The 26789-nt window shown below is 39.3% G+C and overlaps 1 protein-coding gene across 1 annotated transcript; it reads left to right on the plus strand.

The window, feature by feature from the left end:
- The first annotated feature begins 2434 nt into the window (after positions 1-2434).
- LOC146362218 (uncharacterized) lies at positions 2435-25180 on the plus strand. The gene is made up of 60 exons (XM_084922146.1): positions 2435-2457; positions 3099-3137; positions 3338-3391; positions 3494-3547; positions 4448-4555; positions 4662-4707; positions 7213-7266; positions 7350-7394; positions 7543-7596; positions 7685-7729; positions 7829-7882; positions 7962-8006; positions 8093-8146; positions 8406-8450; positions 8557-8610; positions 8700-8744; positions 8886-8939; positions 9027-9134; positions 9239-9292; positions 9384-9437; positions 9902-9946; positions 10035-10088; positions 10278-10322; positions 11296-11349; positions 12134-12187; positions 12271-12324; positions 12518-12571; positions 12740-12793; positions 12889-12933; positions 13034-13078; positions 14821-14928; positions 17281-17334; positions 17485-17538; positions 17740-17793; positions 17879-17986; positions 18130-18183; positions 18304-18411; positions 18543-18593; positions 19489-19542; positions 19631-19684; positions 19803-19865; positions 20052-20159; positions 20578-20631; positions 21056-21109; positions 21209-21262; positions 21347-21400; positions 21526-21579; positions 21728-21781; positions 21873-21926; positions 22032-22085; positions 22175-22228; positions 22307-22360; positions 22494-22511; positions 22613-22675; positions 22835-22960; positions 23093-23222; positions 23296-23402; positions 23627-23692; positions 23776-23985; positions 24508-25180. The coding sequence occupies exons 3-60, from the start codon at positions 3378-3380 to the stop codon at positions 24637-24639; spliced, it is 3753 nt and encodes a 1250-aa protein (XP_084778272.1). The 5' UTR covers positions 2435-2457; positions 3099-3137; positions 3338-3377; the 3' UTR covers positions 24640-25180.
- The last annotated feature ends 1609 nt before the right edge of the window (positions 25181-26789 follow it).

The following is a 26789-nucleotide window of genomic DNA, read 5'->3' on the forward strand; positions in this document are numbered from 1 at the left end:
GATTGAGAAGCTGAATTAAATATGTGGGCACTGCTAAGCTAATGAGCAAGTTACACATTTTGCTGCATGCTATTAAAGCTCACACATGCAGCTGTCTGTGTTTTTTCCTCACACTTCTGATTTGTTTCTGGCAGCAGCTTTTTTCTTTTATGTCCTGACTCATGTGTGTAAAGCGTTCATGCCATCAGCAACTTGTTTTTGTTGTTTTGTTGGTTTGAAAAACAAATTTGTGATCATACTTGTGGATCACAGTGACACATAATGATTAGGCATATGCTTTACTAATGTCTAGTTTTAGAGCTGTGAGCAATGCATCCACATTGAGATTAAAAGCCTGGTGCATACTTTATATGAAGCTGCTATAGGAAGAATGGAACCTTGTGGGAAAAGTTCAAATAAAGAAGTTTTTTAAATTCTAACTTGAAAGTTTGAAATATGTAAGATGTGTGAATTCTTTGAAAAAAATAGAAATGACCTAAAATGCCTTAAATAAAAATGTAGTGTTGCATCTACAAAGAAGAAGAAGAAGCATACAGTAACTTAAAACTAGCATTACAGACAAATACAGTTTTAGCATTGCCTGACTATGATAAGCCTTTCTACCTGCATGTAGATGGAGGAGCAGGTTACATGAAAGCAGTGTTAACACAGGCATTTGGAGAAAAACAACGCCCGCTTGCATTTTACTCGTGCAAATTAGACTCTGCTGCATCAGGCCTGCCTACATGTGTGCAAGCCTGTGCAGCCGCAGCAGAGGCAGTAAAAAAGTCAGCTGACATTGTTTTAGGGCACACTCTGATCATCAGAGTACCCCACGCAGTGACTTCAATTTTACTCCAAGCCAATTCGTCCTACCTCACACATGCGAGACAACTTTCATATGTTGGAATCTTACTGTCACAATCACACATTAAAATCGAGAAGTTTGGTCAGCTGAACCCGAGCACACTTTTGGCCACACCCGAAGAAGCTGATCCACACTGCTGTACGCAAAAATTAGACGAGGAAACAAAGCCACGTGCTGACATTCACAGCACACCACAAATAAATAAATAAAAATGGCCTTGGACAAAACTGTGTAGGTTATGCAGTAACCACAACAGACAGAGTCATAGAAGCGAAACCGCTCACATCCTCATACTCAGCTCAAAGTGCAGAACTCACAGCAGTAATACGTGCGTGTGAATTACACGAAGCCATGAATCAACTGCAGTGTTTGTGTTTTCTAACTCAGTTGTCTCAGCTGAAGAACTGTTTGGGAGATTCTTAGAAATTCTTAGAAATCCTGTCAAGTTTCCAAGTAGCCCCAGTAAAACCCAGTTTCCCCCAAAAAAGAAAAAATGAACCTAAAAGAAAGTAATAACTTACAACTACTTAGGCTAACTGGCAACACTGTAGAGAGTCTTTGTGAGGTAAATATGGAGAAGGTTTTAATATTCTATCAAAATGCCAAATTTCATCTTTAGTGCATAATATAATGTAAAGTTTTGGAGAATCTTGAGAAACAGTATGGGAGAAACTGCCTGTGGTATGAGGCATCGCAAAAATTCAATTACTAGTGAAACTCGTGGAAGCCAACTGCTTGAGACGATGGACCGTCGGGCTCGTTGGCAGTTTAAAAGCCAGCTTCCGAGATTTGTTTGGGGCTGCAGTGCATGTTTCAGAGGTTGTTTGCACAAAGATCCCAAAAGCATTGAACAATAACCTTCAGGAGGAACCATCCAGACATCATTCTCTTCATTAAAGGTCTTGCTTATCTCAGAAACATTAAAAGCTCCCATGCAGAAGATAAAATACCTACATCTGCTCCAGATGTGTAAAAACATGTGTGATAAGTCAAAAACTAGTGCGACACATCAAATTCATAATGAGTGTGTATTTAAAAGAAATTTTAGTTTTACCCATCATGTTCACTTTGTAGTAATCTTAGTTAAAATCATTTTGGGATACACATGATCCAATGACTCAGCTCTACTGTTTGTTTCAGGGATTGCACGGTTTACCTGGTCTACCGGGACATAAGGGAGATAAAGTGAGTGTTAAATTAAACTTAATAAAATTCATCTTGGTGTAATTTAAGCACTTGTTCATAAATAGATATTGCAATGAGCTCGGAAGCATGGCTTACAATTGCGTTAATCTTCTTTTTTAGTTTCTGAGGCGCAGATTTGTTGGTTTCTTTTCACATTCACGTGTTTGCACAAATTTTGTTGTATTTTTCTTGGTGGTAAATTGTCTTCATGAATCTTTAATAAACTTTAAGTAAAATGTCAAATTCTTGTTTTTGCTGGACTATAAGACAAAAATGGTTTTGTTTTGGGGGTTTTGTCTTCTAAGGGATACCCAGGCGTGATGGGCAGGACCGGGCAGACTGGATACAGAGGCCCCGTTGGTCCCGCTGGGATGCCGGCTATTGTTGTGTTTAAAACTTCTGAAGAAGAGTGGGAGGCTTTCAAGGTGAGCTGCTGCTGTGTTTGATGAAATTAAAACTATTTTAACAGACATGTTCCAGGACTGAGCATATTTAATAAAAACAGGAGATGTACATTCTTCTGCTTAGCAAATGTAAGAAGTGTTAGTTTTAGTGGTGTTGTTTAAATATATTTATTTCTTGAATGTGTCATTTTTTTTTAATTTTTTTTAACATTATAAGATACTTTTGCTTGACAAATATATAGAGAACTGAAATAAGTGAAATCAGATTAACTGAGAGACGGGAAAATACAAACGTGATCCTTCTGGATCCACTGAATCATTTCATGTGTGATCTAGAAGAGACTGACTTGTTTCATTTGTACTGACTACGATATATAAGCAGTTTTAATGTTATTGGATCTTTAATTTTTCAGTGTCTGCTTGTGTTTCATTATATCACATGTTTGTCCACTTTCACTGCTCGTCAAAAGGTCTGACGGATGCGTTCTTATAACTGTGACAATTTAAATCGTTAATTGTTTCAGAGCTTATAGTTACCACTGCTGTGTTATTATTTTTAAAGTTTGTTTTTGTCAGAGTAAGTATGAATAAGCTTTTCTTTCTGTGTGTGAACGCTCAGTAATCATGATTAAAAGAATCCATTCTTCACTGTTTTCTTGCAGAAAAAGCAAATTTACAAAAAGCTGGTGTCCTCGTGGCCGGTAGGCATTTGTTTTATAACACGAATGCACCTAAAATGACTTTTTACAGTAACTCCTTTCTTATAGCAGCTGAACTTTGGTACTCTGAGAAGATTATTTTTTAGGTTAATCAAAAAAATATTCTTTGCACATTTTCATTTTAATGTTATAATAAAGACATGTTGTGCCTGAGCTGTAACACTGTGTGTTTTTGTTCTCAGAGACTTAAAGGGCCTCCGGGTCCTCCCGGACCTCCTGGAGATGATGGACCAATTGTAAGTAGACAAAGACATTATGGTTAAATTCAACTTGAAAGTTTTACATGACAATACAAATAAAGGACTGTAACTCGACTCCAGTGGTTACTTTTTCTCCAGGGACTACCTGGAATTCCTGGAAAGCAAGGACCTAAAGGAGTTCAAGGAATCATCGTACGTTTCTCTGATTTGTTTTTGTTTTTTTGCATCTGATTACTTGAGTGCAGGATCATGGGGCTCGCATCATGACAACTAAAAATAAGTGTAAGGCAAATCACATATTGCAAAATGAGATGATTAATGTTTAGGTCAAAGCAGCTGACTGTGTAAATATCAAGTGGTTTTTAGCGTGATTAGGACTGATCAGTAGGGTGATAACTTATATATTATTCTAACGATATTAAATTCAAATTCAAATTTTATTTGTCACATACACAGTCATACACAGTATGATATGCAGTGAAATGCTTACACAACTGCTCGTGACCTAAAGAAAAAAAAGGCTATGAATAAGATAGGAAATAAATATGAAAATTAAAAAGGGTAAATTTAACTAGGAAGGAATAAAATAAAATGTAAAAATTAAAGTTGAAAATAAAATAACTGTACAGCAAAATACACAATACACAGTATATAAATATATAAGAATGTATGAAGAAATATAAATATATATACACAATAACAGCAGCTGTACACGTATTAAGTGGAAATGAAGAAATATAATGTCCAGTGTTGTGCAATCCACATTTGTAAGTGTCTCTTGCAGTGCAAATATGCTTAAAGTGATTTAGTGATGAAGTGATTCGATTAGATGACCACGCATCTAATCGAATTAGTGTAAATGGTGGATTAAGACATTAATATGATGCTTAAGTGGATGCTGGCTTGTTGTGGTTGGTCAGGACAGAGGTTTTAATATTTCCTGGATATATTTTAGTAATAATAGGAATTCTGGGTAGAAGCAAATTTATATTGAATAGAGAGGAAAGATATTACTACTATTGTCTGTAATTCTGCTCTGTAATGTCTCATGATTATTCTTCTACCTACTTTACATGTTGCGTTGTACTCCAGGGCAGTCCTGGTCCACAGGGTATCCTGGGTCCCCCGGGCCGACCTGGAAGAGACGGGACCACAGGACACAATGCTGACCCGGGCCCTCCAGGTTTACCTGGAGAGCAGGTAAATCTCCTGGAAAACATGTATTTATTTATTTTTAGCTTCCATGTATGGATTTAAGTTAGTCATACTGGTGCCTGGGGAATTAACTCCTTAGTTGTCCTTATAGGGTCCCAAAGGCTACAAAGGAGAGCAGGGCAGCAAAGGGGAGCTGGGTGAGTGGGTAAGATTGTCCTGAACTTACAATGTTATCAGGATTATAACTATGGAGTCTTTAGCATGCACGTGCATAGACAGCATACATTCTCTGGCCTTTTTATTAGATACACCTGTTCAACTGCCTGTTAAAGGCAAATATCTAATCAGCCAATCACATTGCAGCAACTCAGTGTATTTAAGAACGTAAACATGGTAAAGATGACCTGCTGAAGTTCAAACTGAGCTTCAGAATCAGGAAGAAAGGTTATTTGAGAGTATGGTATGGTTGTTGGTGCCAGACAGGCTGGTCTGTGTATTTCAGAAACGCCTGATCAACCATCTCTAGTCTTTACGCAGAGCTGATAGGAAGGCAGCAGTAATTCAGATAACTACTTATTAGGCCTGAGGTACGTAGGAGACCTCTCTGGATGGACAAGTCGAATCTTGAAAGAGACGGGCTACAGAAAAAGACCACAGCAGCTGCCATTACTGTCGGCTGGTCTGATGAGTCTCACCTATCAGATGGTAGAAAGCATGGATCCGTCCTGCCTTCTATCAACAGTTCAGGATGGTATAATGTTGTTGGCTCACCTGGTCCCCTCAGTACCAACTGAGCATCGTTTGAGTGCCACAGCCTGCCTGAGTATTGTTGTTGACCATGCCCAGCCCTTACTGACTCGCCATCACAAAGTTCAAATCACCTCAAACTGTTTTCTTGGACGTCGATGTAATGAAATGGCTTTCACAGTCACGAGGTCTATATCCAACAGAGCACCTTTGAGATGTGGTAGAACGAGAGATTCGCATCTTGGATGTGCTTTCAACGCATTTTCATAAACTGTGTGATGCTGAGTAAGAACCCAAATCTCTGAGGAATGTTTCACATACAGTATTGAATCTCTGCCATGAAGATTTAAAGCAGTTCTGAAGGCAAAAGGGGAACCTGTCACGGACCGAGTGGACTGAGTGAGGTGGATCCAGCAGCAGACACGGGCGAGAAGACGGAACTGAACTTTAAACGGAAGGCGAGCCTTTATTATGGCTGAAACAAAGTGGCCAAAACAGCTGGCACGACGCGGCAATAGTAATAATAATAGTAACAATAATACATTTTATTTGAGGGCGCTTTTCAAAAACCCAAGGACACCTTACAAAAGAACAAAATTAATAAAAGGAGCAATAGTCATAAAATACATAAAATAAGTTAAAATTGCAAAACAGAACTTCTGACTGAGCTGTGACTTAAATACTGGAAGAGAGTTTATATTTCTTATGGCTGGTGTCGCGGCCTTTTATGTTCCAAACACCAAAAAAGTCCAAGAAAAGGCCGTGGGTGGCAACGGGAGGTTTGTTTTAGAACGCACTTCTGACTCCATTGTTTAAAAATCATATGCCGTTTATTTCATGGAAAATTAGAAACAAAAATCAACCAAATAACTTCTTAAAACTTAAAATTAAACGAAAAGTTAACTTAATTTGCTTTAATAACTTCAAAAGTGGTCAAAAAAATCATTTTCTAACCCTCCCGTCTTCCCATCAGGCATTTGGCAACCAAAAAACATCTTTACCACACCCCTCCAGGTGCTCTTAATCCCCTGATTAATGGGAGGGTCCATAAGCCAATAAACCAATCACTTTCCAAAAACTTTTCCAATAAAATGAATTACAAATTTACATAACAAAACTAGGTCAGCATATTCTTACAACTTTAAAGAAAAAACAAAAATGAATACAAATTGTGTTTTATAAACATTCAACAAAAACGGCCACAACAGCTGGAGGAAGAGAGTTCCAGAGCCGAGGAGCAGAGCGACTGAAGGCTCTGTTCCCCACAGTGATGAGACGAGGGCGGGAAACAGTGGTGATATGAAGCAGGTCACACAAATAGGAAGGAGCAGATTTATGGATACACTTGTATGCGAGAAGTAAGATTTTAAAGTTTATCCTGGCTTCTCCGGGCAACCAGTGAAGCTGCTGAAGAACTGGGGTAATATGAGCTCTTGAACAAATGAACAAAGGGAGACGGAGGACTTAAATACACACATGAGGTGATCAGGAGAGGTGGAGACACGTGAGGACACAGCTGACTCGAATGAGGACAACACAGGGGAGAGAAACACTGGACACGCTAACATGAAACACGGACCTTCAAAGTAAAACAGGAAACATGACAAGCACAGACTAGACACTGAACTAAACCTAAGATCAAAACTCTTAACCAGAATTACGCTGAAAATTAGGATTACAATGTTCAAAACAGGAAAACTAAAGAATAAAAAAAAAAAACATAATACAGAAAAAACACCGAAACACAAGAAACTAAAACTGCTGAGTCAAAACGACCCAGAACCATGAAACCACTAGAAATCTGTATCTAATGATTTGGCCAGTGAGTGTGTATCTGTCTCCCTTTGCATTCAGCGACAGCCACTTATTTGTGCAGCTTACTCACACTATTATAACTGTATATGTTAAAGTGTCAAAGATTTATATTAAGAGTCAAACATTTTCTCTGCCTGTAGGGTTATCAGGGCGAGGCGGGGTCACAGGGACCCAGAGGACAGAAAGGAGACAAGGTCAGACGAGTCATCTGTAGAAGTGCTGTCGTTTTGCAGGAGGGCTGCACGAGATTCTGATCCGTGTCTCTTTGTGCCTACAGGGAAATAAAGGAGTCAGAGGCCACGCTGGGCTTCCTGGCTACATAGTAAGCTCAGATGACCAGCTCCATTCCCAGCACATTCAAAAAGTTGCTTTTTATTAATTAATATTTGTAAAACAGATGACTTCAATTAATTATTGCTCTCAAATTATGTACATTTTAAAGCTACATCTGAAAAGTCCAATGTTTACAGGGCACGTCCGGAGCAAGAGGTCCTCCTGGTTTCCCAGGACCATCAGGGCCTTCGGTCAGTGTCACACAAATAGAAAAAATGATCCGTGTTGGTATTCTACTGTTTCTACTTTGCATTCATTGTTGCTTTTCATTGTTTTCAGGGACAAACTGGGGATTTAGGCTTCTGTGGTCCGAGAGGCCCTCCGGTAAGTTATATCCTCCTACAAAACCATCACACTGAAAATTATTTTTAATTAAACATGAGATACTATTAATGAGCATCTATTAATCTGCCTTCTTTTCAGGGCAAAATGGGTCCCAGAGGAGGAAAAGGTGTCCGAGGAATTACAGGACCAACAGTAAGTAAAGTAAACAAATTCAAAGTGGTGTTTGTTTGTTTTTTAAAGACATTTATAGAGCAATTATTTAAACTGTCAGGGTCATCAGGGTGAAATGGGCCCCAGAGGAGCAGCTGGGTCACAGGTGAGAAAACATTTATATTTGCTCCCTTTCTAGCAGACTTTGTGACTTACCTCAGTAAATGTCCAAACATACGTGCATTGCTTTAGGGAGAGCCCGGTCCGGATGGAACAGTCGGGTTTCCTGGTGTTCGTGGCCCTCAGGTATTAGTAAAGCTTTTGTATAGCATGAAATGATCACGTGTGAAACAACCAACACGTTATTCAGCGTTTGGTAAATGAAAGTTGCACGTTTTTGGTGTGATCACGTGTAGTTTGTGAACAAAGGAAGGTGAAAATGAGATAATATTGATTAAAAAAGACAGTAGGAAGATAAACCCAATGTAACCTAAGTAAATCTTTTCAGGAGTAAAATGTTGAAAAATTAATTGTGAGTAAAACACTTTGATCAATGACCTCACAGGGAAACCCAGGCCCTAATGGTCCTCCAGGTCCTAAAGGTAGCACTGTGAGTATACTTGAAGACATAAAATGTCAAACTGGTTTGTGAACCGCACGCAGTTACCAGTTCGGGTCACTGCCGTTTGAATTTTCTGTTTTTTACATTTCACCAGGGTGATCCAGGAGATGAAGGGGAAATAGGTCAACCTGGACCACCTGGACTAAACGTAAGATAATTAGGCTAAAGAGTAAGTGTGCTGTGCAGCGTTTGTTTACGCTGTAGTGAGTTTACCTGAGCAATGTCCCCTTATTTTAGGGAGCCAGTGGGAATCCAGGAAAGCCTGGATCCTCAGGTGATCCCGTAAGATTACTTAAAAGAATTTAATTTCTCACTCTTGCTAAAATGGTTACAACCTTTATAATGCATGACATTAATCGATGTTCCCTTTTGGTCTCCTGAGCTGTTGTTTTCTGTTTACTTATGTGTTTCTGTCACCACCAGGGTGTCAAATCCAGGAGAGGTGAGAGGGGGGATCCAGGATTCAAGGGAGCCCAGGTAATTTTCTTGTCCATCTGTCCGGTCTGTGGTTGGTTTACTGATCAGATCAGTGAATCTGTTAATCAGCTTGTTTTGTTTGTTCAGGGTCCTCGTGGACCTCCAGGTAAACCGGGATCAAAGGGGGACGCGGGGCCAATGGGACTTGAAGGACTTGGAGGACATGCAGGGCTACCAGGACTTCCTGGACCCGCTGTGAGTGTAAAAACTAAATATATATTTAAAAAAACATGCTCACTTATGATGCTAAAGCTTCTGTAATATCAGATCTTATTTCATATCTTCATCCAATGTTGTAGGGCTTTGATGGCATCATGGGAGAGCCAGGGAAGCAGGGAAAAGATGGCTCCAAGGTGAGTTTGAGCAAATAGTTGAATCTGTTGATCTTGACTGCTTTTCTTTGCTGAAAAGTGAATTTTGTTGCGCAAATATGATGTGATGTAGGGAAACCGAGGACCAGCTGGTATTCAAGGAAGTCCTGGACCTCGAGGCAATAAGGTAAGGAGTCTGAATAATTCATATCTATAAAAATAAATGAGTGTTGTCAGCGTTAATCTCGTTAAAATGACGTTAACGCCATAACCGCATTAACGCGGCAAATCTCCGTTAACGACTTACCGCGGATCACCCCGTGCGTGGGGCTGCATGGCGTCAACACATTAGCGCGGTTAGCTTTTTAACGGGTTAATGCAGTTATGGCTGACAGCACTAAAATAAATCAATATATTTGCACAGAAATTTAGTTTGACAGAATGTTGCATATCTCAGTGTGACCTTAAAGATCAGATGCCAAACTTGGTATTTAAAAGACATTTTAAAAAAGTCAACATAAAATTGCAAAGGAGGTGTTTTTCAGCTTTTTCTTACTTTTAATATTTCCAAAAATATGTGAACTGTAGTATTGTAGAGGGAGCAGTGTTGTAACATTTCTTAACCATTAACAGTCATACTTCTTGTCAAAGGGTCGGGAAGGTCGAGCGGGATTTTCTGGAATCCCTGGTCCTGTTGTGAGTATAAGTGACAACACGTTCAGTATAGATACTTATGTTTGTGCTAAGGCTATAGTATTATTTATGTATTTATTTGTTATTGCAGGGACATATGGGGACATCAGGAGAGAGGGGACTTCAAGGAGAACCTGGTATTAAGGTTCCTATATGGTTAAAGTTCTTACTCTGTACTTGCATGACTGCGCTGTTAATTGTTGTTTTTTTACATCTGTGACTGAAGGCGTCGACCAATCAGTGCATTGAAAAAGCTCTTACTATTGCATTAAACAGAGGCATGTCAAAGAGTTCACACTGTGTTTGTACCTGATTGTGTACCCCATCTGTTTAGGGGAAGATTGGAGTCCCGGGGATGCCGGGTTCAAAAGGCCTGAAGGTGATCATGCTTTACATGTAGAGAAACACATGTTTATAACTTTAAAACAGAATTGATCTATCCACCACACATGACATCTGCTAAAGCTACTATCCAGATGATGGCACTATTTATATACCTCCTCAGTCTCTATACTCCCAGCCATCAGTTACTTCTGGCCCAGCCAGGCACCGCCTGAAGACTAGGGGTGATCGTGCCTTTGCCTCTGTAGCACCAAACCTCTGGAATAGTCTTCCTGCTACCATTCGTGCCTCTGACTCCATTCAATCCTTTAAAGCAAGCTTGGTAACTTACCTATTCAACCTTGCGTTTCCGACTCACTAATTCTCACCACTCATTAACTGCTGTATCTGCAAAAACTCAAAATCTTAGCAAGTATATTTGTCTTATTTCTAGTCAAAATTATCTCATTACACTTAAAATAAGACAAAATCAGCTACAAAGCAACTTTCCAGTAAGATTTAGGAACTTGTTTCATTGGCAGATTTTTTCACTTATTTCAAGGTAAAATATCTTGTATTAAGTGAAAAAATCTGCCAATGAAAAAGTGAAAATTCTCTAGTTTTTCTCTAGTTTCAAGATTCACTGTCTTAAAACAAGTTCCTGAATCTTACTGGAACGTTGCTTTGTAGCTGATTTTGTCTTATTTTAAGTGTAATGAGATAATTTTGACTAGAAATAAGACAAATATACTTGCTAAGATTTTGAGTTTTTGCAGTGATACTCATTTCTCTGGATAATCATCTCTGATCTCTACTTACTTATGCTTTTGTTTGTTCTCTATTTTCTCTATTTTACTTTCTTTTAATGACTTACTGTTCAGTGTAATCATTTACCGTTATTCCTTACTGTGAAACACTTTGGTGTACCCCCTGGTTTTAAACGTGCTATATAAATAAAATTGTTAACTCCTTTTTTTATTCACACTAGAAAAACCAAATAGAAAAAATGAGACATTTCTTTCATTTTTCAGGGATTTAAAGGTCATCTGGGCCACAAGGGGCAGGATGGCAGTCGTGGAGCCTCGGTAAGACTAACCATGTGCTGTTTTTGGAACAGAAGCCTCCCTTATTAATGTGAATTATTTTTCTTTTTATGTATTTATTGTTATGGGTTTGTTATTCCTACAGAACAAAATGGGTTAAATGTTCCAGAATCAGATTTGATCCTTTCTTCTTTAGGTTAATAGTTAACGGATTGACTATTGTAATTCACTTTTTTTTGGTCTTACTCAAAAATCTGCTGCCCGTATCATCTCCATCAATTTCAAAATACTCTTGTACACATTTAAGGCTATTCATCATCTCTCTCCTCCATATCTCTCTGATCTGGTTGAGATCACCTCCCCATCTCGTTGTCTCAGATCTTCTTCTTCCCTTTCACTCTCCGTCCCCTCTCCCCGTCTTGCCACCATGGGGAGCAGGGCTTTCAGCTGCTCTGCTCCACGACTCTGGAATTCCCGACCTCCTGATTTAAGAAATATCTCTTCCTTCTCTCTCTTTAAGTCCAAACTCAAAACCCACTTGTACAAAATAGCTTATCCCACATAGCCTCTCCACTCTGCTATTTTATTTGTTTATGTATTATGCTTTTATGATTCTGTAAACTGCTTGCTTTTATGTTGCTTTTATTCTACTGTGTACAGTGACCTTGAGTGTTTTGAAAGAAGCTTTCAAATAAAATGTATTATCATTATTATTATTATTATTATAATTATTATTATTATTATTTAATCTGTCAGAAATGATACTTGAGCAGTAATATTACCAGGGTCACAGATATTTGATGAACTAATATGATCTTTGGCTCAGGGACCTGTTGGTGCAAATGGAGTGAATGGAGAGGTCGGACCTCCAGGACCTAAAGTGAGCTCGTCCTGTTATATGACAGCTGCATTTGCTTATCCTGGAGTGGGACAAGTTATTATCTCGTGTTCTCATTTCCACAGGGAATGCCTGGAAAAACAGGACCTCCTGGATTCCAAGGCCCTGTAGGAAAGAGTGTAAGGCAGTTTTTAAATTCTTGCTTCATGAAACATGGTTAGTATTTTTGGAGACTATGGGAGTGAATGTAATAAATGAATTCATTTATTTATTAAGATGAGGATCTAAAGTTTTACAACAGCGTCCTGTGATCACTCAGCACAGTGAATTATGTGACGTTAGGATCATAGCGTTGTGTCATTCGACTTCCAGGGAGAATCTGGCAGCAGAGGAACGAAGGGGACATCGGGACAGCCAGGAAGGAGAGTATGTTACTGTGCAGCTGTATGGAGAGTACTCCTGTGTTTGTTGAAAGAAAATAATGAAGCCTTAAAAATTCAACCCAAACGATGATATACGAATGTAGACTCTCTGGAATTTGTGGTACTTTCTTTATAGCCAGACCAAAAAATCCAATCCTGATGTTTCCTTTAGGGGGTTGTAGGTAAACAAGGCCCCAGCAGACTAACAGGAAGTAAAGGATTTAAGGTATGAGCCTCACATCTTCATTACTAAGTAGCAGGTTTATCAGTCACTCAGTTATTTAGCTCCTCATATGCTATGATAACGTTTGTGCTGTGAAGGGTACAAGAGGAGAGGAGGGACCGAAAGGAATACAAGGCCCCCGAGTAAGTGAATTAGTCCCTTTTATTTTCTACTATCGCCTGTTCATTATTTATAAGTGTTTCTCTAACTTCTTACTAAAGTCAAGTTCTTGTCATTCTCCAGGGAGAGATGGGCATGCCTGGACCACAGGGATACAGAGGCGCTCCTGTAAGATCATTTTAATTATTTGTCCATACAAAACGTTCATCCAGTCCTTTGTTTACACTTTCTTTTGGTCAACTTATGCTTTTGATTTTATTGTGGTAAATGTCTTCATGTTTGAGAATGTGAGAATGCTGTGGCCCAGGAGGTCAGACGCACTGATTGGTCAGCGGTTTGAGTTTCTACACGTCAGCATTGGTTTGTGAGTTAATTAGAGAATTAGATGAAGGCAGGTGTGTGGAAAAGAACGTCTTTTTATTGGACTCTGTGCAGTCCTGTGATAAAGTGCCACCACCTTTAGCAGTAGTAACTTGAAGTAATAGTTTTCTGTATAATTTTCAGTTTCTCGTGTCGTGGAGGAATTTTGTCCAACTTCTCGTGAACTTTATTTTAAGGTTGCTTCAATTCATTGAGGTTTGGTACCATTTGTGTCATAGTCTGTGTGCAGGGAGGCAGGAAAGGACCCAAAATGCAGACTCAACGCAGAAGCAGAACTTAAACTCAGGATGGCAGCTTTATTGCTGGACACGAGAGAAAACTAAACTTGAATATACGGAAATAACTTGGCAGACAGAACACAGACATGTGTGATTGGGACACTGACAAAGAGAAACACGGGGGTTAAATACACTGAGGGATAATGAGGGGAATGAGAGACACGAGGGAGACACAGCGGGGAGAAATCAGACTTAACGAGACAGGGGAAGCAAAACTGGGCACACTGACATGAGACACAGACTTTCAAAGTAAAACAGGAAACATGACAGGCACAGACTTGACACAAGAACAAAACCTAAAAACTAAACTCTTAACCAGAATATAACTGAAACATAGGATAATAATATTCAAAACAGCACAACTCGAGAATCAGAACAAACCTTAATACCAAAACACAAGAAACTGAAAATGCTGGTTAAAAATGACCCAGAACCGTGACAGTTTGTTTATGGACAGCTCTCTAATGGTCCCACCATAGCACCATAGTTCTTATTGTGTGATTATTGTCCTGTTACAGAACCCAGTGTTGGCCAAGCTTTCGACAGATGGCCTCACAATCTTTTTTGTGTATAGAGGAGTTAATGATTCAAAGACTGCAAGCTGCTCAGGTCCTGTGGCTACAAAATAAGCCCACGTCATCATCATTCCACCACCCTGCCCGACATTGTTTATGAGTGTTTTGTGCTGATATGATCTGGTTGGTTTTGTGGTGCGGTGCATAATGGCCAAACATCATCTGGTCATTGTTCTAAAATGCTTATTGTTTGTCCTGATGCAGCTTTGCAAAACAACTCTTCCAAATAAGCCACAGTTGTTTAGTGATTTTCTAATTTGACTGTTATTAACTTTAATATTCAACATGCTAACTGAGTCTAATATGTAGTACTTGCAATTTGTTTGTATTGCATTCAAAAAATTCAAACGTTTGTGGCATTAATTTGTTAGCACACACCTGAATGCTCCAGACCAACATCTGCTTCTATAGAGATGGTCACACTTGATTAATCAAGTGCATTTGATGAGCAGTAGCTTGCTGCTACCTTCACTCTTAAACTCTATGGAAGCTCCGAGCGTGGGCTTTGTTTTTCACATGACTGCAGCCGTGTGTGTTTTCTACACACAGCATGTGAACGTCTTTGAGTATTTAACTAACAGACGTCAATTAGATTGTATAAAACCAAGAAACATTTTTAGTCTATGAACTTCTCACTTGATTTTCTCTGTTTTTTAAACATACTTTAATCCAACAGGGTATCCATGGCAACATTGGACCATGGGGTGAAGTTGGGCCCCGTGGTCTTCCAGGCGGTCAAGGTCCACAAGGCCCAGTTGGTCCTCCTGGAGTTACAGGTTACTCTGTAAGGTTTTTTTTTTTGCTTTTGTTTTCAAATATAATTAGAAGTTTGGGAGCCTAATTGTTTTATTTCATACACAAACTGAAGCTCTGTCAGTCTGTCCAACATAACTGTCAAGGTTGGCTGTGTACAGAACTCAGGCATTTTACATAATGAGGAGATAAAAAACCAGGTAGGAACACAGCTGGGGTTAACTAAGGCTACGTTCACACTGCAGGCGAAAGCGCATCAAATCCAATTTTTTTTGACCCTATGCGACCCATATCCGATCATGGTGTGACAGTGTGAACGGCACAAATCCGATATTTTCAAATCCAATCTGGGTCACTTTCGTATGTGGTACTGAATCCGATACATATCCGATGTTTTAGAAAGCGACTGCTGTTTGATGGTCACGTCGCATTAAATCTGTCTTTTACGTCACTGACACAAGACAGACGCCAATTATCAGCGCCGGAGAAGACATCGTGAACGCTTCCTGGCCATCCAGTGAAACTGTTGGGAAGACAACGTGAACATTTTATTTGTACTGTATAATCTGCAGATTCTGACAGAAATCTGCAGCTATCCTTTGAAGCACCGCTCCTCTAAAACAGCAATAAGGATCATTATTAGGTTATTTACATTATTATGTAAATAACAAAATAACTTAAAGCAAAAATTGGGAAACGTGAAGTCCGAAGTCTTTATATTAAGGGCCATCAGTCAAACAATACTGTTTGCTCTGGGTCTAAACAGAGCGCGTTGTGTGTGACGTCTTCTTTTGCGCATGCGGGCCGCTTTGAGCGTTCACACTAGAGCGCGTTTGCTGTCGCATTTTAGTTGTAGTGTGAACAAGCAGACAAAAAAATCGGATTAGATCAAAAAATCGGAATTGAGCATTAAGACCTGCAGTGTGAACGTAGCCTGAGATAATGACTGTGGAGGACGTTAACCAAGACAAAGGATACAGAGAAGAACAGTCACCAAAATAAAACAGGAAGAGAGGCACAACTGAAAAGGATGCAAGACTAAATTGACACAAGTTACAAATCATAAACACAAAGGAGCCAGATGTGGAAACATAAGAGAGTCATGAAAAAACAGGGATACAAGGAAAATAATCAAAAATACAAAACTAGAAAAACCCAAAATCCCAGACTCAGAACACCGGGTCCAAAACACAAAAGCACAGGCCAGCAGCTAGAAAAGAATATTTCAAACAAGTGCAGATTATTTAGGAATCCTTACAAACTGACCAGTATGTTTTTTCTTTAGCAGCTATCTGCACCTATGCTGCCTCCATCAAGCCTGACTGCCTCGGGTACACAAGCATCAGGCTCTGATAACAGTCATTCAACCATGACAGTGAATCAGTCTGGACCGCCTGTCATTAGTCACACTTTGTTCATCAAGTCAACTGTCAGCCACGTGAAAGGTCACAAAGCCTTCATGCTAATTTCTCTGCAGTTTTGCTTAACTGCAGGATGAACAGTCCTCTTGTGATAACTGCAGAAACACTCGGGAGCGAACAGACACTTTCTTTCTTTCCAGTTTGCCATGAGCTCATAATTAGTTTCTCTGGGTCAGTCACCAGACCAAGTCGAGCCCGGTGTCAACAGACCTGTTGCAAGGATGACGATGTCGGGTTCATTTACACTGCATTTGAACTGATTCGAAAACTTTGATAAGCCAACGCATGTACAATTAATTTTCATGGTTTTAACCCTGCTCTTTTCAAAAGAGAAGATGGATCCGAGTCACATTCACCATTATAATTTGACGACTTTTGGTTGAATATTATGGTTGTTCAGGCAAATACAGGCAATTTGCCACCGTTTTTTGTGAGATATTGTTAATATTATTAATTTTCAAGGTATCTCTGACAGAAAGGTGCTTTTTAAAATTATGCCTTGGCATTAATGCCGAGCAGTTCGATGTACCAATAGTAACGTTGAATTATAATCTTTGCTTTCTTCTTTGTTGTGCATCAAATTATAGAACAATTATTTATGCAGTATTTGGTATAATGAACATGAAGAAAATATGTCTGTGAAGGTTCTCAGTCATCCAGGTCATCGTAGTCAAAGGAGCTTGCAAAGAAAAGCGTCTGGACTTCTTTAAGTTACTTGAAGACGTTTCACCTCTCATCCGAGAAGCTTCTTCAGTTCTGAACTGAAGAAGCTTCTCGGTCACACAAGCTCCTTTGACCATGAAGCAAATACATCCCCTGAAATTAAAATTCAAAATACATTTGGTAGAAAAAACCTGCTCTACCAAACTGCAAGCTCACTAAGACAGAGCTGTCTTCCTTTTTTGATAGGATGTTTCTTTATATTATCTCCCTGTTATTATCTTAAATTTCTTAACACGCAGGGTAAAGATGGAAGTCAGGGGCCATCTGGATCAGGCGGTGTAAAAGGAGATAAGGTGAACCTCTGAGCTTCTCTAAGTATCTTATTGCCTACTTAAATTCAGAAAAAGCTGTATGCAAGTGCACGTCAATAATGGCGTGTCATTTGAAGTAACTTAAGACACAGTTCTTCTTCTTCTGTTTGTCTCTACATGTCCTGTGTTCAGGGATCCAGAGGACCTGTGGGGCAGGAGGGAGTTGCTGGTCTCGATGGTGAGGAGGTAGATTGATTAGCTTGGTCATGGATTCAACTGTTTTCAATTTCCATTTAACATAAAATTAACAAAACCTAAAGTAAGAAAACTAGAGATGCAAAGAGTACAGAAAGCACAGATAAAACAAGAGAAAGAAAGAAAATCAAAGGAACTTCAGGAATATGAGCCCATGAAACAGGACAAACTGAGTGTTGTTCTTGTCTTTAGGGTCCAAATGGACAGAAAGGATTTCAAGGGCCAGCCGGCCAAAAAGGCTTATCTGTGAGTCCAATATCAATCCCAAGTTTTCTATCAGTTTACTACAGCATTCGTGGAAATTGTGTTACTTATAAAACTGTGATTTCAGGGTGTTATGGGAAACACAGGACCTCCTGGGCAGAAAGGACCAAAGGGGTCTGAGGGTGAAAGAGGAAACCAAGGTTCACAGGGACCGAAGGGGCCACAAGGGAAACGGGTATGTAGTAATCCTAAAGTATAGTTTACTGGAATACTGTAACACCACTGACTTCCATACAGGGATATTAATTCAAAAAGAGCAAATATAAGGAAGACTGTGTATCGCCTCTGCCTTGTCTTTACTACATGTGATTTTCTCAGGGGTACAGGGGTGCACCCGGAGATAGAGGACAGCAGGGGCCCCCGGGACTCAAGGTCAGTCATTTTAACTCATACATGTAGAAACAATGATGAAGAAGACCTGAGAACTGGTGTTGCCTGTAAACAAAATGTCTGAGTGAAAACCTGATAGTGATAATGATGATTTATTGACAGGGTGAGCCAGGCACCAGGGCTTTATCAGGCACTCGTGGGCCATTTGGAGCTGGAGGCCAAACTGGGGCAGCAGGAACGAAAGGCCAGAAGGGGCTCCAGGGACTCGCTGTTAGTACCTGAGGGGGACTCTGTTTGCTTCAGTCATGTTAACAACATGTGCTGTGTATATGTCTCTACAGAACATGTATGTTTGACTATAATGCTGCTGAACAACATTATTATATCTGTTTTTCTTTCAGGGTCCTCCTGGTACTATGGGCCCTCCTGGACCCACTGGACCGTCACCAGCTGTACGTTTTACTTTACCTAACATTAACTTTCCATTATTATTCTTACTGTGTGCTAAAATGTACACTAAATGTTTGATATTGGTATCACCTCGATGTGTTTGTGTTGAATTTGAGTTAAAAATGTTAACTAAATCACACACACTCACCGGACACATTATTAGGTACACTTAAAGTACTAATATCAGCCCCCTTTTGTTTTTAGAACAACTATGATTGTAGCGTAGATTCAACAAGGTGCTGGAAACATATATTGATATTAACATGATAGCAGATCTGCTGGCTGGACATCCATGACGTGCCTCTTCTTCATTTGAATACAGTGAACTCATAGACATGCAAGAATTCAGTTACTGTCCAATTTTGGTGATCGCATGCAAACTATAGCTTCAGTTTCCAGTTCTTAGCTTCTAGAAGTGTCACCTGGTGTAAGCTCCTGCTACCGTAGCCCATTTGCATTTAGAGATGCTCTTTTGCATACCTCGTTGTAACAAGTGATTATTTAAGTTAGTGCTGTCTTGCTATCGGCTCGAAACAGTCTCCCCTGATGCGCCGCTGACCTCTAGCACAATGTCATGGGCTCGAGCTATGACCCTGACTGAAGGGGACAAGACTCAGATCAGCCAGTCTGAGTCACCAGCTGCTCTCAAAGTCATTTAAACCCCCTCTGTTCCCCATTCTGATGCTCGGTGTGAACTTCAGCAGGTGTCAGGCTGAATAGATGTCTGTGTTAATCTCATTTGAACAGGTGGACCTAATAACGTGCCGTCGATAGGCAACAGTGACATATTGTGGAGCATATTTAAAATATATAACTTAATTTAGGCTTGAATGTGAAAAAAGGTTTAGTTGTTTCATTGATATGTAAGTTATTTATACATTATGTGTCTGTTTTTAGGGATTACCTGGCAAGAGAGGTGCTGAAGGTAAAGGTGGAGCCCCTGGAGCAAAGGTATACTGTACCTTTGACACATGTTAACTGTCCAGCTAAAAGATTTCACTGGTTTTTAACTGTCTCTGTTGGTTTTTCTATAATTCAGGGCAGTCTTGGTGAAAAGGGTATGCTGGGTCTTCCAGGCATTCGGGGAGACGTGGTTAGATTTCATTATTTGTTTCACTCTGTGGCCATAATAAATTTGGTCAAGCATATTTAATATCATGTGTGCAAACACAGTGAGGCCATGTGTCTGCATAACTGTCTTTGTTTCCCAGGGCATCAGAGGTATGAAAGGCGTAAAAGGCGAGCCTGGAACACGAGGGAAAGTGGTAAGACTGGTAAGAGAGCATTCTTAAACATTTAAATTGCAGTTTTAATACTTAATAGTAAGTGCCATAAATGACTAAATGATCTTACCGGATCATCTGACACATTTCAATTCCAAAAATTACATTTCTATACTAAGCTGTTGCTATTATAGTGTGATTCTAGAAATTTCTGAGTATATTTCACTGTAATTTTAGGGTACAATGGGGAAGATGGGGGTCATAGGCTCTCCAGGTCCTAAAGGTCAAACTGGACCTGGTGGCCCTCCTGGTCCTCCAGGGACTAAAGGAATCCAGGGACCAAAGGTAAGAAGAAAGCGTGGCTCAAACCATGTAACTCTAAAACAGTTTCTTAATTCCCTTAACCTCCTAGGGCCTGGCATCCACATATGTGGACATCACATTTTGGGTTGTCTCGACCAAAATACTAAATACAAAATACACTTACGAGGATATTATGCTGCCACTGTTCTATCGAAATTTAAAGCGAATGTCCTAATTTGTGGATCTCATTTCTGTCAGAAACAAAAATCAGGTAAAAAAAAAATCACGTAATTCTTTGTTTTTACATTTATCAGGTCCCAATCAGCCCAGATGGCAAAGAGAAATTAAAAATGCATGCCATGAAAGAGTTTGGGTCTTAGGAGGTTAAATAAAGCTATCATAGTGAAGGTACTTTTAACCTGCTTCATGCAACTTTCATGTCACTGAATTCATTTTGAAGGGAAAAGGTGGTGAGCCAGGAAGTAAAGGGACAAAAGGAGCTGCTGGGCAAATTGTGAGTTTTGTTTTAAGCCGAGTGTCCCTTCACATCTCAGACTGGAGTTACAAGATTAGTTATTATGACTATTATGAAATATAGTTTATTTCAACATATATGGATAGTATAAATCCCACATGCACTGGGTGTGTATTATGCTGTCTTACCAATTTGATGCTATTTTTTTATCTGTTTTAACATGATTATCTGGTGTCTTAATTGTTGTTCAACACTTTGTGACTGTTATGTCAGTGAAAAGCACTAAATAAACTTTACTTACTCACACTGGGTGTCTGATAAACACACATTAATTATTCAGTCTTCTGTAAAGCCTAATTAATGATTCACTCTGAATTAAATAATAAACAATGAATGTTAACAGTAAAGGTTAAGCGGTTTTGGCCTTGATTTCATCCGGTGAAGTTTCTTGTCTCTTTTGTAGGGACCTGAAGGCCTGCTGGGGAGGTCAGGACCTGCTGGACCACCTGGAAAACCTGTAAGCATCCCAACTAACAAATGCAATTCTTAACACGAAACACCAACAATGCTCATTTCGTTTGATCGTCTTTTCTCGTTTTTGCGATCATATTCTCAGGGACTGAGCGGTCTGGATGGGTTGCTGGGAGTTCAGGGTAATGAGGGAGATCCGGTAAGAAAGTTTGCCTTACTAAAATTGATTTTAACACATTTCACAATTTTTCATTAATTTCTTTTTCCCCTGCTAACTTCAAAGGGTGACGTTGGTCACAGAGGAGCTCCTGGAACACCAGGCAGGCCTGGCAAGACGGTAATTTCTAAGGAAATGAATGACATGCAAATCTGCACAATTACAAATGAAATAAGTCTTTTGCAGCTAAGCTTTTCTTACGGATTATTGCATTATGTGGTATTAAATACTTGCATACCTTGCAGGGAAAACCTGGATCTCCTGGGATTAAGGGAAACGCTGGAGAAGGGGGGGTTAAGGTAAGCAATCATTTATACATTTCAGGTGACTATTATAAGCACGTTTACTATTATATTATGGTGGTGCTTATAAATTTGTCTTTTTTATTATGTTTGATGTAATGCATTGTTGAAATGGTTCTTACTAAGGTCTTATTAAATATCTCAGGGTAAGAGTGGTCTAAAAGGAACACATGGGCCTCCTGGACCAATTGGGCCAAAGGTAAAATGATTAGAGAGCAGAATGTGATCGCTAATAAAAACCTTACCCCTGTTAGTGTGAACATTTGCATCATCTGCTGCTGTTGGTTCAGGGTATTCCAGGGCTGAGAGGAGAGAAAGGTGAATCTGGAAGTCTTGGCACGAAGGTAAGAGTCAGTTACATATTTTGTGCATATATTCATTCAATATGTCAGAATCTCATATAAAATATATTTGTATATTTGTAACTCTTTTAATTTCTTTCTACAAAGGGTCTCCCAGGTGATACAGGGATACGTGGACCAATAGGTCCACCTGGATTAAAGGTGAATTGTAGTTAATTTAAATATAAAATGCTTTAAATGAAAAAGGCGGATTTTGGATTAATCTACCACATGTCTGACTTGTATATCAGGGGAATCCTGGTTTGCAGGGATTTAAAGGTGAAAAGGGTGATAAGGGGAAACAGGTCAGTTACGCTTTACTCCCATTATTGCATTGTTTTAATTATTTGTATTAATAATAATCAATTAACCATTTACTACAGGGGGACACTGGTCCTCGTGGTCCAGCCGGGCAGGAAGGCTTCTCAGGAATCCCTGTAAGTTGCTTTGATGTTCAGTTTTTTGTAATGACTAAAATATCTTGATTAGTGAAGTTTTACTGAACAATATTTAAAAAATTGTCATGTTGTAACCTAAAAACTTTGTTTGATACACTCGTCTCTGTTACAGGGCCACCTTGGAGTGAAAGTGGGTGACTGACTTTGTATTTCTATAAATGTTTAAGTCTTAGCATTAGTCAATTTGTATTCAATGTTGTTCATTGCTGAATTGTGTTTGGGCCACTACAGGGAATGAAAGGTGTCCGAGGCACGAGAGGTCCAAAGGGAACGAAGGGCAAGCCGGGACCTCAAGTAAGAGTTCGCAAACACAATATGAGCGAAGAAGCTTTGGACCTGATCGCTGAACACAAATGCAACATGCTAGATTGATTTGAGATTTGTTTTGTATGTAAAGCTTGATTCATTTCTCCAAATATCCTGAAAGTTTGTATCATGCCATGCCTTTCACAGGGAAAACCAGGAGCCCCTGGCAAATGGAAGCCTAAGCAAAGACCTGTTAAAAAATATAGTCTTCAAACTGCACAGAGTTCAAAGCAAAGCACCGGCATCCTGAAGCAAAGCGAAGGGCAAGAAAAAGTTGGTACAAGCTTTCTTATTCCGTGCACATTATATACAGTCACAGAATGTCCTCATTTGCTCTGCAGTCGAGCTTTAAAAGTAAAACATGTTAAGATGACTGAGTGAATGCTGAACACTGTTTTCCTGTAGCCCAGGAGAGTGACAAGGAGATGGTCTCAAGAAGATGAAGCAGAGTTCTTCAGCTGGCCCCTGGGCACCAGAGATGATCCTGGAACCACCTGCCATGAGCTGAGACTCATACGTCCACATCTAAATGATGGTGAGTATCTGATGACTGTTTTATTACGTTTTCCCTTATATATTTCAGTATGTTCCATTCAACTTTTTTTCAGGTTACTTTTACATGGACCCGAACCAAGGCTGTCCCTGTGATGCCTTGAAGGTCTTCTGTAACTTCACAGGAGGTGGAGCAACCTGCATAGAACCTCTTTACTCACAGGTTCAGTCATTTTCACCTGTGAAGCTTAACGTTACCTGTGTGTGTGTGTGTGTGTGTGTGTGTGTGTGTGTGTGTGTGTGTGTGTGTGTGTGTGTGTGTGTGTGTGTGTGTGTGTCCAGGCCAATAAAGCCATTGTTTCTTTTACTTCTCTGATTAATGCTACTACAAAAATCTTGTGTTTTTATGAATGGCTTCAAAAATATACATCATATCCCACTGTTTAGATTAAAATATGGAGGGACCCAGAAATGATGAGGACATATGTGGAGAGGTTTACTCACCACCAAAAAGTAAGTATTAAATAATATGTGGCTAGATTAAGGAAACTATTATTTCTAGATGTGCTTTCTAACATTAATGCTCTTTCTGATAGTTTGATTACCCTGGTGTGGAAGCTGTCCAGCTAAAGTTTCTGCGGTTACACAGCCACTCATCTTTCCAGCACATCACTCTCAGCTGTACAGAAAACCAGACGAGTACTGCTGCCACAGATGATTTAGCCAGTCAGATTATCCACTTACTGGGAGACTCTGGCAAAGAAATCGATTCACACTTTGTCACAGTGTCCAGAAAACACTCTGAGGTAAGACTAAAAGATTTGTGACAGTTTTTTGGGGGCGTTGCCAGCAGCTTTCTATAACTGTGACTGTAATACAAACAACACATTAGTTTTACATTGTTGTACATAAGGCGTCTGAGAAAAAGAAGTGGAATCGATTACTTTCAGGAACCATGCATCACATTTGTGTCAGAGTCCTTTTATTGCGATGGAAATTTATGAAAGGAAACACCAGTCTCCAAAAGATAAATAAGTCATGTATTGGTACAAATAAATCAAACACTGTCTGAACTATGAGAACTTTTTAATTTCAGCTTTTGTACGATAGCCTTACAAGGTAAATTGCACACGTTTTATAGTTATGGGAATAAAGGAGATTTAATAAAACAATATTAGACTTGAGATTGCTCAGAGATACCATACAGCTGCTAAAAATCATTTCCCTCGCCATGCACAAGGGTCTAGTCTCTGGAATTAGTTATGAATGCAGGAAGAACAAACTGAACATATCTCCTTGTGTTTGCTTTTTGTCTGCTGCTTCTCCAGCTGGAGCTGTTTGTCAGGGTTCAAGGAGATATGGAATTACTTCCTGTCAGACATCTGGGTGTAGAGACGAGCAGTGTCTCCAAGCTTGTCTCTGAGATCTCTGTGGCATTGGGACCCGTCTGCTTCTTGTGACCGGTGTGTCTGTGTGCGATGAAAGTCTCAAGAGCTCAAGAAAGAAGGCAGCTGGACATCTTTAGGATTGTGAAGACGTTGCACATCACATCTAATACGCTTCTTCGGTTCTTAAAGCAACTGGTGGAGACTCCCAGGAAATAAACCCCAGTGGTGGGTGTCCTGTGTGGAGTAAGTCCTGAAGGTTGCTAACCCAATACTGATCATATGAGTCACCAGATGAGCCAAGGTGGGAAAAAAGGCTATTATTCCAGCTTTCTATCATCCAGAAAGCTGGAATAATATAAAATATGTATATTTTAAATGAATAATAAAATAAAAGTGCTCAGTTTTGTATTTTGCTGTATATTTATTCAGTTGTAAAATTGTTAGATTTTTGACACATGAAACGTTTTTGTTATGAAAATGTAGCATCAAATGTTCATTTCAGTTTGACTTATAACTTTGTATTTACACTAAAAGTCTTCGTTTTTTACTTTGTCCTCAACTCAGGGGAATGTCGTCCCACACTATCAAAATAAAACAATGGCTCTGAATGAAACAGAGCCCTGTGTTTTGTTTGTACTGAGCCTGCGCACATCACACAGTAAGAGGTAATCTTCAAATAGTTACAAAGGAAAAACTAAGTAATTGTGTTGATGTTTGCTAGGCCTAGTGCCACATTCCTACGTTCCCAGTATTGTGGAAGCACTGGTTTGTGAACAGGTTTGCATCTTCTCAACCATCCGAGTGCAGTGATGTCAACAAATTTTAATATTCTTGGGAGAAGAAAGAGTGGCTGGAGTATGGCAGCTGACTCTGGCTGGGTTCACCATAGAGAGACACAACATGTCTTTTATAACAAGCCTGTTGGGAAATTCTTCCATTCTCAGTGTCCTAATTCACAGACCACAGGAAGATCCATGGTTATATGCACCATCCTTATGATGTCTGATACAGTGAATGTCTTGTTGTCTCTTTGAAATTAACCGTTTTGCCACAGTAGGCTCATGAGACCAGTTATACGAAGATTTGACAGCATGTCACGCTCTACTTAGAGGCGCTCCATCAAAAACGCGTTTAACTTGCACATGGGCTCCAAAACTGTCTTTTAAATGAATGGGGCAGTAATTTACAAAACAAAATCTTGTGAATATTTCCCATGAAATGTCTTTATAACTTAGCATATCTTTGCTTGTTTAGGCTTGTGAACTTAGTGTAAAGATGTGGAGTGTGATAAAAAGAAAAACATGTAGCATAAAAATAGTAAAATTAACATACTGATAAACCATGCTTCTGTCTGATTGTAAACGTTTCTCCTAAAAAACAGCCTTTTCTTCCTAGAAATATGTTTTGATTTATGGTACATAACGAAAGGTGTGGTGGATTTACTGTGTGGATATTTTGTAATGTATTTCTGGAGAGAAGTAAGAACCATTGAAGCAAAATACCAACAAACATGACTTGAAAAGGTGGATGAGTGACCAGACGTCTCACTTTCTGTTAGACTGCACAGCATCCTTATCCACTGTCAGAATTTGTATAGTTTTTGTTTTTTGATTAGTTTTATTTTTATTTTGTTTTGACAATTTCTTTTTAATTCAACAAACATAGGTTTTCTTGTTTCATTGTGTTGTTTATTGTTTGAAAATGTTTAGTTTACGTTTTAAGACTTTTAGAATTACTAATAATATTTTTTTGTATTACGGTATTTAGGGCAAATATTAGAGGCCAGATTTAGGAAAATCAGTTGCTATTAAAATAAAAACAGAACTTTTTGAAAGCAGGTGATTCACAGTCCTGTAGACATCCAAAGTCTCAATTAACACATCCATCAAAAACCTCATCGGGCAATACTTACCAAATTGATAAATACTAAAACTAGAGTTGTTTCCTCTATATTCATATTTTATTTCAGTTCACAGAATTGTTTTTTCACTATTGAAACCTGGTGATTACCAGACAGCTACAAGTTTGGCTTGTTGGCAAAGGGAAGGGAAGGACAAAGGGAACAGATTAGTGTACAGATTACAATAAAAACAAACTTTAGCTTACAATTTCTCTTCATTTGTTAGTGTATTTAGAAGTTAGGAAAACTGCATTGAAATACAATACAGTATATTTGACTTTCAAATGATCAATGCCAGAGCTTTAACCTGCATTGTCCCACA

Source organism: Perissodus microlepis, chromosome 23 (assembly GCF_051167445.1).
Source record: "Perissodus microlepis isolate ML-2025 ecotype Zambia chromosome 23, ASM5116744v1, whole genome shotgun sequence".
Lineage (NCBI taxonomy): Eukaryota > Metazoa > Chordata > Actinopteri > Cichliformes > Cichlidae > Perissodus > Perissodus microlepis.

What these genes read in the sequence shown, in the direction of transcription:
- LOC146362218 (XM_084922146.1), top strand. An exon ending in CAGGTTTACCTGGAGAGCAG is followed by an intron (nt 4,556 to 4,661) that starts GTAAATCTCCTG and finishes TTGTCCTTATAG; the next exon opens with GGTCCCAAAGGCTACAAAGG. An exon ending in TCGGACCTCCAGGACCTAAA is followed by an intron (nt 12,188 to 12,270) that starts GTGAGCTCGTCC and finishes TCATTTCCACAG; the next exon opens with GGAATGCCTGGAAAAACAGG.